We start from the raw sequence: 11490 nt of genomic DNA on the forward strand, positions 1-11490 counted from the left end.
TAAACTTGGATGCATTTATATAAATATGGAAATTAAAGCCGTTTCCCGAGCCTTGTCGCCGCCCCATGGCCAGCCCCGCTCTCCCGCTCCCTTCGGCAGTTCCCCCTTTGCCGTGACTCGTGCCCGAGCCCCCCGCAGCCATCACCCCCTGCCCTCCTCTGGCTCCGGCTCAGCCTGCAGCAGCCTCCTCTTCTTCAGCAAAGCGTTGCTTTATATTCAGCAAGCGGTTGGCTTTGCCAAATGGCAGCCGGCGCCACAGCCCTGCTGCCAACGGGCACACCGGCGATGTGCACCCCAGGCGACCAGGCTGCGCAGTTGAGGTAGTTCGAGGATGTGCAGCATCCTCCCGTGGCTCGCCTCAGCCGGGGTGATGCCACAGCGGCCAGTCCCCATGGAGTGACATGCTAAGACAGCCAGGGATGGAGATGGGGCTGACGGAGGAGCAGAGTTCCCCTCTGAAACCTGTCCTTGATGCCGCTGCAGGGGATGTGTCCATAAGGATGCAGGGGACTGACGGGATGGCATGGTGATGGGCGTGCGCAGCGCAGCTGGGACCAGCACACACACTGGCACACTCTGGCTTTGCAAACTCCTTCCGATCTCTACAACAAGAGGCCTCCTCTATTCTGCCTTGCTGTCAGCTTTTTTTTTTTTCTCTTTGTTTCTACAGAAAATCCCAATTCCCCCAAATAATCCAGCTAAGAGTAAGAAAAAAAAAAAACAAACGTGTCATTGCATTCTCTTCCCGTCCCCGTCCCCCTCTCACACACAGGGCTTGAAAGCACACTGAAAGGTATTCAGCGTGCACGCTGCCAATTGTCACATCTTTCAATGACAGATTTTAAATGAATGTTATTTTGCAAGAGAGAGAGAGGGGAAAAAAAAAAAAAAAAGAAAGCCCACACTGCTCATCCAAGAGCTGACAAGTCCTAACGGGCCTCATTTTCCAGAGACAAAAATAACTATTTTCAAAATTCACAGCAGGGCCTTCGCCTACACACGCTGCACCAAGAGAAACCTGTGGGGAGAAATGTAAAACACATTGTGTAAATGGAAATGCACCATGCATCCAAAATGCTTTTAAAGCTATTTACCCTCTTTCATCCTCGCCAGCTCTCCTCCGAGCACACGTACGCACGCTCACACCCTGCCGAAGGCGCGGGGGCATGGCGCTTTGCTGGCTGCTCCGGTTCCCGAGCTGCCTGGTTCCCAGCAATCGCATGGGCTGGCTCCCCATGGCAGGCGGATGATGGGGAGGTGTTTCCCCCCCACGTGTGCGCTGCTGGGAGAGCGGTGCCCATCTGCGGCGACGCAATGCCATGTGGCGCTGGCAGGCGGGAGTCATCCCCGTCCCCACCACGGCTTCGAAGTCCTGCAGCTACAGAGCAGCACATCAGCCTCTGCAGAGACCTTCTTGAGATCTTCCTTCTGCCCCAGGTTCAGCAGTGGGGACATGGGGATGGGGACAGCCCCAGCACTGGGAAAGGGCAGCCAGGGGTGGTTGGCTGGTCGGATGCATAGGATGCATGGGAATGAACATGGGTGCCTACAGCCATGCACATGGGTGGTCCAGCCAGGCAGAACTGTGGATGAAAGGGTCTGCTGGGTGGCTGACCCATGCGAAGCCCACCAGACCTTGGGGAAAACCTGCCTCCCAAATGTGGGGCCGTGAAGAACCATCTGTCCTCTGAGTGCATCCAACCACGTCTCCATGGGCCATAGTTCCTCACCAGGGCTGCTCCCAGCGACCCAAGCCAGTGGAGAGGAGAAGCCATGGCCCCATGTGAGGTCCCTGTAGCAGCAAGGCTGAGTCCTGCCATGGTGGTCTCAGGTGGTCTCAGGTCTGACATCCACGGTCAGGAATCCATCCTTCCACAAAGAAGTATAATAGGGAAACGCCATGGTCTTGGGTTTGGGCAAGACCCTCGAGTTCTGAGAGCAAGAACAAAGAAGGCAGCTGCCTGGCAGCAGGCAGAAAGTCAGGAGCACCTATATACAGGGAAAGGATGAGGGACAAGCTGCAGGCAGAGCCGCTGAGGCTGGCCAGCCCCTCTGCATTGCCACCCCAGGGTCCCCCGCTTCCTCCTGCCGTTGCAACAGCCAACACTTAAAGCTTGTGATTGCCTGCAGAGTCCTTGAGAACAGGGTGTCTCTCTTTGGAAAGGGATGTGCACGGGCCAGCCCAGCTCAGCAGACTTGTACGCCACTGCCAAGCAGTGCGGCTGAGCCCACATCGCCCTTCCTCGTCCACTGGGACCACCTCCCTGCAGCCACCAGTCCAGCCGGAGAGGAGAAGTGTTTTGGGGTGAACCCTGGAGCAAGGGAAAGCAAGAGGGTTCTGGTCACCTCCCCATCCATCCCTCTCCCTCGCTCCCACCCCGCGGCATTGCCGTCCGGAGCTCCACCCTGGCCAGGCTGGGTCGATGCTGGGGGAGTCTCCCGTCAGATGCGGTTGGACATGAGCCTGGTGTTCAGCTTGCGGAAGAATGAGCGCAACTTGCAGATCTTGCACTTCTTCTTCTTCTTGTTCCTACTTTTCAGGGGCTCCCCGCCGCCTTCCCACTCCTCCCCATCATCCTCGCTGGCCCAAGGTCCCCAGGCACCGCCATTGAAGTCCGGATGAGCCCGGGGGTTCTCTGCAGGGTACCGCACTGGGATGGCTGTCCGGTTGTAGTGCACCAATCTCATCAGGAGGGTCCTGACCACATCTGGGCGCTGGTCCGAGAGGTCGTAGCGCTCGTAGGGGTCAGCGGTGATGTTGAAGAGCCACACAGACTTCCTCAGGCCGTCGGTGAGACGCTCCAGGTTCCACCAGCTCCCTGGGAAGTTGGTCAGGGTCTGCGGGGGGATCCAGTCACTGTACCCTGGGTCGCCGGTGAGGAGCTTCCACTCCCCAACCCGGATGGAGGCTTGCACAGCTGTGTTCCAGATGCCGAAGCCATCCTCCAAGGAGCCGTACTTGGCGTGGTTGTACAGGGGGTCGATGTTGTGCAGGATTTCGGTTCGTGGCGACTCCTTGCCCTCACTGATGGCAGGCCAGACGTTGTAGCCATCCAAGCCTGGGACATTGCTCAGGTTGCCCCTGGCCAGGCTGACCAGAGTTGGGTACCAGTCTGTGATGTGAACCAGTGCCCAGCTGGTCCGGCGCTTGCGCTTGATCAGGGGACTGTGGACAAAACCGATGCCACGGACTCCCCCTTCCCAGTATGTCCCTTTGCGGCCCCGTAGCGGCCAGTTGCTTCCCCCGGAGAAGGTCTGCCCGCCGTTGTCAGTGGAGAACACGATCACGCTGTTGTCATAATAACCATACTTCTTGAGGGCCCAGGTGATGTTCTTCACCGCTTCGTCCATGCACGTCACCATGGCAGCGTACTTGCGGCGAGCAACGTTGCCCATGGAGCGGTAGCGGTAGATGTACTCCTTGGGTGACTGCAGAGGCGTGTGGACCGCCTGGAAGGCCACGTAGATGAAGATGGGCTCCTTGGGGCTGCGGGACGCCAGGATCTTGCTAACGCGCTGGGCGTAGAGGAAGGTGGAGTACTTCCCGCTCTGGTCCCAAGCCACATCCTCCCCTTCGTGCAGGTCATAGCCGCACACGCCTGGCCCGTCGCAGTTGTCATAGGTGTAGTAGTCCACGTTGCCTGTCAGGGAGCCCAGGAAGGTGTCAAAGCCCCGACGGGTGGGCAGGCACTCCTTCTTGTAAAAGCCAAGGTGCCATTTGCCCACCATGTGCGTGGAGTAGCCGGCTTCCTGCAGCTTCTGGGGCAGGGTGACCTGGTCAAGGGGCAGGCAGTTGGGCTGCCGAGGGCGGATGATGGAATGCTGCAGCCCTGTGTGGATCTGGTACCTGCCAGGGAAGAGCCAGGAGGAATCAATGGTGATGGGGAGCAGCGCTGGGTGGGGGCATGGTGGCACTTTATGTACCAGAGACCCCAAATGCATGCAGCGCTCTGTGTCACCCAGCCCAACCCCTTGGAGCAAGCCTCATGCCAGAGACAGGGAGCTCCTCATCCATCCAAAAGTACCAAAAGCAGATGCAAAAAAAAAAGGGGCTCAGCAGACATCTCAAAAGCACACTGGGCTGCTCTCCCAGGATGCCACCAGCAGTTGGCCCAGCTGCTGCCAGCCCAGAGGAGCTGGTTGGGCTCTGCCAGAGCTGGGCAACACAAGCAAGAGTTGCATACTGATCCCTACGGGTTTGCAGTGCCCCACCTGGGTGCCCTCCCCTGCTTTGCACACCCTGGAGATGCCTGGGATCCCTCTAGAGCCACCAGGAGAGAAGAGAGGCCTTTGCTTGGACCCCGGTGGGCTCCACCACCCCCAGGCAGTAGCTGACCACATCCATAGGCACATCCCCGGGGCCCACTCCTCAGCAGGAGATGATCTGATGCAATCTGCCTCCTACGGTGAGTGCTGACCTCCCAACCCTGCTCCAGGGAAAGCCCCATCTGTCCCAGGAGGCAGAAGGGCCCAGGATGAAAGGAGACCTGACTGTGCCACCGTGGGAGAGGGTGATGGACCAGCATCCAGCCTGCCTTGGCCAGTGCAGTACTGAACAGCAAGAAGGAAAAGCACAGTCCAAAGGACTCGTAGATGCAGGGGAAAATGATCCTTCAACCCCACCACTCAGCAGCAAACCCCCAAAGGCCACTGTGAGAGCAGCATAGGACTGCCCTGGGGGCACAGCTCCTCGCCCAGCACCAAAGGACCTCCTAGCCAGAGACCATCCTCTCCCAAAGTGACATCTGTTACTCAATGGCATACGCATTTTTGGCCTTGCCATGTGCTGTTATTTATCCCATGCGAAAAATCAACCATTTACCCAGGGAGCCTTCCAGAGAAAGCCAGCAGGACAACTTTCTCTGGAGGATCTCCATCATCTGCCAATACACCTGGGCATCTGTCTAGCAGTGAGCTGGGGTTAAGCCCCTCAGAGCTAAGGAAGGGACAGAAGCGGGGATACGAGTGGGGTGTGAGCAGGCGTTGGCTTACCTGCCAGTTATCAGCTGGCTCCGGGACGGGGTGCAGATGGGCTGGATGTAGTAGTTCTCGAGCTTAACGCCCTCCGCTGCCAGCCTGTCCAGAGTTGGCGTCTGGATATCTGAGCCATGATACCCAACGTCGTGGTAACCCTGGTCATCGGTCAGAATGAAGATGATGTGGGGTGGCCTGGCGAAGGCAGGACGCAGCGATTTCTCCATGGGGTCCATGGCCACATCGGCCACCAAACTGGGCTTCATCCAGTCCCAGGACAAATAGCCGAAGCTGAGCAGGCTGACGAGCGAGAAGCCTGTGAGGGCATAGACGGCCATCCCGGAGCACACTGCACTGCCTGCGAAGGGAGTTACTGTCCCGGCATCGTCTCAGACCCACGGAAACAGGAGGTCTCCCCCTCCTCCAGGAGAATCCCCAAGCTAGGGGATCGTCCCTCAAACCCCTGCAGCTGGTTTTGTGGGAGCAGCTCCCATGAAGGCACACTCGCACGCACACAAAGAGCTTAATCCGCCGGGGCTGGGTTGCCTTCAGTCAAAAGAAAATAACCCTCGCGCCGCTCCAATCAAACACATCTGCACGGCAGGACGGGCTCCTCGCAGTGATTAACAGCAGTCCCAGAGCTGCTCACCAAGCGTCCCGAGCGCTAGAAACACTCCCTCACTTCTTGGCGTTTTCTCGCCGGTGATATTTCTTTATGAAGAACCCCATAAAAACCTCGCTGGAGAAAGTAGTTGGCTTCTCCTCCATTCCAGCCCTGCGCCTGCCTGGCTGTCCAGACGGCTCACTCGGGATACGACGATCCATTTCTTTAAACTCCTGCGGAAGAGGGTGCTAAAGTTCAAGCCCAGGGGTGCCAAGCTCTCCTCCTCGCTCTCCGGGGAAGAGCCGCCGTCTCCTTTTCCCACCCTCCGCTCCAAGGCAGAGAGTCCCAACATCTGCCCGGGACGTGGGCTAAGCGGCCAGGTTTATGGGGAGCTGCAGGCTCGGCCCCTCCCAGCTCAGCAGCTCCAGGAAAAAGCTGGGAAGCCCCGGAGCGTGCAGGGTCCTAAGCGTGGCGTTCCCCGAGCCGCTGACGCTTCCCTCCCCGCTTGCCCTGAGACGCGTGACGCGTGGGCCAGGGCCCTTGGTGGGATGCTCAGCTGAAGCCCCCCACAGCATCCAGCCGGGGAGGGCAGCGGGAAGAGCTGGGTCCCCAGGAGGGATTGCTGGGGCCAGCTGCCTGCGCTGCCAGAATCACCATCCAAATAAATCCTGGGCAAGGAGAAGCTGCAAAAACTTGTCGGGACACCCCCAGTGTTGAATAAAACCACCCAGGGGCACGCAGAGCAGTAACAGAGTGGGGTGGGTGCTGCTGCACCCATCTTCCAAGTGGGGAAACTGAGGCAGAGAGAGGCCATTCATACTGGCCATGGCCACAGCCAGCCAGGGACAAGGTTTGCTGTGAACTAGAGACCTCTGCCAATGCAGGAGTACTGGTCTGATCTTGGGGTACTGGGACAAGGGGCCAGGTTGGTGCCCTGATGCTTCAGGGGAGCTTTTGGGAGAGATGAGCGATGCTCCTGTGTAATACCTTTTGCAGGGCCAGCGTTCGTCAGGCATCAGGAAGCCATCACGCCTGGCACGCATCCCACCCCCTCGACTTTCCCCAGGGCAGGACTTGGCCCAGGAGGGGGGATTTTGGTAGCACAAACCCACCCATATTCACCCACCCCGGCAGAGCCGGGAGCTGAGCCCTGTGGCTGTTTGCACCGTACCAACGGGGACCCAAGGGCTCCCAGCATACAAGGCACCCCGACACAGCCCCCACAGCCGTGCACCCTGCCTGCCTTTAGGTCCGTGGGGCTGCAGCGGCGGAGGGCTCGCTGGGGGCTTTGGGAGGGCTCTGCCTGCGCTTAGGCAAGGGCTCAGAGGAGCAGCTGAGCCAGAAGGCTCCTGGTCCCCTGCTCTGGGGTCCCCCCTGGTCCCCAGCCCCAGGCTTCCCTCTGCCAGGTCCCCTCCATGTCCCCCTCCCCTGGGTCCCCTCCCTGGGCCCCCACCCCACTCCCTGCCCCAGGCACTGCCCTTCCCCTGATGCCTCCAGCCCCCTGAGTCCCACATCTCCCCACTGCTCCATGCCAGCCTGCCCCATGGGACCCCAAGCGCTGTGGAGGAGCGGGTAGGAGGGAGCACAAGGCTCCTCGCTCCCAGGGACAGGGATGACTCCCAGGAAAGGCAAAGGGAGGGTGGTCTTCTCCCTCCTGGCTTTAGACACAGGCAGAGGGGAGAGGGACAGGGACAGGCAGAGAGCCCGTTTCAGCAGAGGCTCAGGGGGTGGGGGGGGTTGTTGCAGGAGCACAGGGAGGAGTGCGGGGGGACAGGAGCAGGAGGCAGGGATGGATAGCTGTTTTCTCTGCCTTTCCTCACTGGCAGAAACCCCTGTTCGCTCAAAGGAGAGCAGCAGGGCTGGGTCGAGCCCTTCAGCGAGGTTTGATTAATCCCCGGAGGTTCATCACTCATTTCTTCCACCCGCTCCTCTTCTCCCTTCCCCTCGCTCCTTCCCACCACCTACCTGCCTCCTGCACCTCTCCCTCTTCTCCCCTGACATCTCTAGTTTTGAACAAATCCTTCCTCTTGGAAAAATCTGGACCTGACTGAAGGGGAATAGGGGTGGGGGGTGGTTTGGGACCCCTGACTCCTGGGTCCTGTGTGCTCCTCCACTGTTCCAGATGGACCCCTGCAACCCGGGGAGACCTCTCTGTCCCCCTTGAGCTACCTGGGGCTGTAGAACTCACCGAGCATCCCAACCTGCGGCCCCATACGCATGGCTCCATGCACACCTCGGACTGTAGACAGAGTCAGGGATTATAATCATAGCTCTTTCCAAATAATAAATAATACTCGGTTTGGGTGAATATTACAGATTAGAGAGGAAATTGGAGATGTCGGGGCTGAGATGCGGCAGAGAAAGTGTGCTTAAGGCAGCACAGACTGCTGATAAACTGTCTTGTTTGGGGCCGGAGGATTGAGCGGGGAGGGCGGTGCGGGAGGTGGGCAGCAGAAGGGATGCACCGGCCACAGGAGCAGGGCTGGAGCCCACCTCCGAGGAGCAAGAGCAGCACCGAGCACTTCCCCGGGTGTGTGGCTTTGCTGCTGCAGCGGCTTCTGCAGCCATGTGGTGGGTTGCATCCTGCTCACGCCTTAAGATGAGGAAGCACAGGCTGGGAGAGTCACCCTGAATTTAAGCTGCTGCCGATGGCCGGAGCTCAGAAGGTTGAAAGGAGGGAAGGAGCCGGCAGCAGGGACGTGGGCACACGCTGGCACGGGGAGGGGACCTTCTGTGCCCGGCCAAGGCAGCCAGCTCAGGGAAATCAGTGGTGGGTCCAAGCTGGCCCCAGGTCTGGGGAGGAAACAGGGGGGTTAACTCAGCTCAGGGAGCTTTTCCAAGAGCCGAAGGGTAAATAAACAGTGAATTTGTTGGCAGCGACCCTGCTCTGATGGTTCGGGGACAGCCGGCTACATCCCAGCAGCACATGGACACCTCCTGGGGAAGGGGGATGCACAGCCTGGGTTCTCCTCCAAGAAATGATAAAAAGGTGAAAAGCAGCGAGGGGTACGGGGAAACCGCTCTACACCCCAGGAGAAATGGGGTGCAATGGGACCCCCAAACCAGCCCCACTGAAATCATCTGAAGGAGAGGCAGGAGGTGGGAGCGGCTGGGAGGGAGGAGGTGGAGGAGGAGGAGGAGGGAGAGGAAGAAATGACAACTCTGGAGTTTCAGGGTCAGGACGATTTCAGCCGTCTGGGAGGCTGCTCTGGGGGTGATTAATGCGTCATAAGGTCTAGGGATGGAAAAAGTACTCAGGGCCTGCAGCCACCCCCCTCACCCGCTCTTAATTCAAGGCAGTGACTCGTCCAGCCTTGCTCAAAGATGTCTCAAGAGCCAGGAGCTCCCTTGGAGAGCTCCGGCACATTGCACAATGGGGAGGTTTCCCCTGGCAGCCGGCCTGGCCGTGGATGCTGAGCCAGCCAGCGGACCCTGCCTGCTTCGGTCCTGCATCTGCCCGGGCGAGGACAGCCCCGCTGCTCCCCGTCACATCAGCTACTGCAACAGAAGATGCCGAATCTCCCTCCCAGCCTGATCCGTGACCGAATCCATGATGGGGAGCCCCATCGGGTGAGCCGGTGCTGGCTGCAGGGCCGGCAGCGGCTCCATGGGCACAGCATCACCCACCCGCACCCCAACCCAGCACTTCCACGTGCCTGCGGACCCCTTCCAGTTGGGACCAAGCCCCCACGCTGAGAAATCAGGCGGCAACCAGGGTAAAGCCATCAGCCAAAGCCTGATATCCTCCTTTTTGGTCTTTTTAGCGCAGTGGCATGACCTGCGAGGCAGCAAACCCTGACCAGAGCCTGGACCAGGTCCCTCCATGTCCCTGCAGCAGGCACAGCTCCTCGCATTTGCACAGCTGGTTCTCTAACCAAATATTTGAATATTACCTCTTTTTTATTATTATTATTAATTTTATGTGGCCTGGGGCAAGAATGAAAATAATCACAGCCCTTCCTGCTTTTTTCTCCCCACGGCCCCCCAGCTCCGGCCGCACTTGCGTTTTGGCTCCAAAAGCCCTCGCTGCAAACAGGGTTATGCAAACAGGCTCCACATATTTCTCAGCGGCTGCGATCTGCCACGAGGGCCACACAGCAAAGTTTAAAACTAAGCTTCAAATCTTTTTTTTTTTTTTTTCCCCTTTTCTTTATTTTTTAACCCTTCCTGGGGCCGGAGCCCCTTCAACCTTCAATACTGCCTTTCTCTCCCCATCAATGGGGCATTATGGCAGAAGAATTATTGAAAGCAGAACTCCCAGGCTTTACAATGGGAGCTCTGTGCAAGGCAAATATTGCACAATCTGTTTGCACGCCGCCGGCTTGGTGCCCTTCCCCCTCGGCAGCCCTATTCCCAGCTCACGCCTCGGCCTCCGGCCTGCCAAAACGGGACCTTAAAAATAAGAAATATGAAAGATTTTTAATAAGTCCCCTCTCTCCTTCTTCAGAGCAAGACATTTGACCTAACAGGGCATTGGGGAGCCAAGCCCGGCCTCGAAAAAACACAGCGCGTCGCTCTCGCCTCTTAGATGTTTAAGGGTTTCCGCTCTCCCCGGCCAACGTGTGATGCATTTACTTTTTTATTGGTGCAATGAAAGAGCCTAGGCAAGTCTGGAAAAGAAGGGAGCAGTCCCGGGAATGGAGAGAACTTGTTATTTTGTCTAGAAGGGGGGAAAAAAGGCTGAGAGGAGAGGGCAGCCAGGTGATTCGCAGGGAAGAAAGGAGGCTGGAGGCATCGCTGGTCCCAAGCCCAGCAGAGGATGGGTCTGGAGGAGAATGCCTCTCCATTGACTTTGGGAGCCTCCAAGAGGTCCTGGACATCATGCCCTTGGCCTGGGGATGGACCACAGTCGTATCCCAGTCTTCTCCCTGCCATGAGCACTCTTTGCTCCCCTGGTGTCTTACCATCCAGGGGTATCCCCTGGGACCATCTCCCCTTCCTCGTGCACAGTGGTCAGGCAGCACTTCTGCCAGGCAGCGTCAGGACCTGCCTCCTCCCCACCAGCCCCCAAAATCACATTTCCCCACTCCAGGACCTCATTTTCCCCACCCTCAGCCCAGCATCTCCCTGCTTCCAGCCGCACAGACCCTGTGGGTAGAAGCTGATTCTCCAGCAGCAATTGCTGCAGTGAAAAACTCAACCAGATTACAGGGATGGGTCTTGGTTTGGGGGAACTTGGAGGTTTTTGAACATACCATAATTCGCTCTCTGGAAGCTGGAGCCAGGGGAGGAGAAAACAGCAAATCTGCATTGGTTCCTGCTTATGCAACCCTCATCATCATCGTTAAAGGAATGAGGTGCATTGCAGCAGCAGCCATGACGTAGGATGCCAAAGCCATGGGGAGTAGCACGCTATGGGGGCAGAGAGGAGAGCATCAGCCATCCCTCTGACAAGGGCTCGGCAGCACCAGTGGATGTTGTTCTTGGAGCCAAACGGCCTTTTTTTCAATACCCTGCCCGTGTTTCGTGCCATTTACGCAGTTGAAAATAATCATCATCATCAAAACGCACTTAGAAGCCGTAGCACTATATTAGAGCCTTTTCTAATGTAAACCATAGCCTCTAACAACACATGTTGGGCTTGGCCAGGGTTCACTCCTAATCAAAACACTGCTGCTCCCCTTCCTTCTCTCCTGGTCACCCAGCACTAGCAAAATATGAAATAAAAGCCCTAAATATGAGTCGTTTTGTTTCTTAGGCTAAGGAATTTTTCTTCTGTTTTTGGTCACTGATGACACATCTCAATGATTCTGCAACTTCTCCCGTGAAACGACTTCTACGCCTTCCTGCTCACGTTTGTTTTCTTCTTTCCCCTTCATTCAGGAGACTTCAGTCCATCGGCTCCCCTTCCATGATATAATATTCCTCCCCTCGCCTTACCCCACCTCCCGGCAAACTGCAGCTCACCGCCT

The 11490-nt window shown here is 57.7% G+C and overlaps 1 protein-coding gene across 1 annotated transcript; it reads right to left on the reverse strand.

Moving 5' to 3' along the window:
* Positions 1–2442: 2442 nt before the first annotated feature.
* On the reverse strand, positions 2443–5312 carry ARSI (arylsulfatase family member I). Its single transcript, XM_059825486.1, has 2 exons — positions 4993–5312; positions 2443–3847 (listed from the first exon to the last, which is right to left on the reverse strand). The coding sequence occupies exons 1-2, from the start codon at positions 5310–5312 to the stop codon at positions 2443–2445; spliced, it is 1725 nt and encodes a 574-aa protein (XP_059681469.1).
* Between the last annotated feature and the right edge of the window lie 6178 nt (positions 5313–11490).

The sequence above is a fragment of the Gavia stellata genome, chromosome 16, assembly GCF_030936135.1.
Source record: "Gavia stellata isolate bGavSte3 chromosome 16, bGavSte3.hap2, whole genome shotgun sequence".
NCBI lineage: Eukaryota > Metazoa > Chordata > Aves > Gaviiformes > Gaviidae > Gavia > Gavia stellata.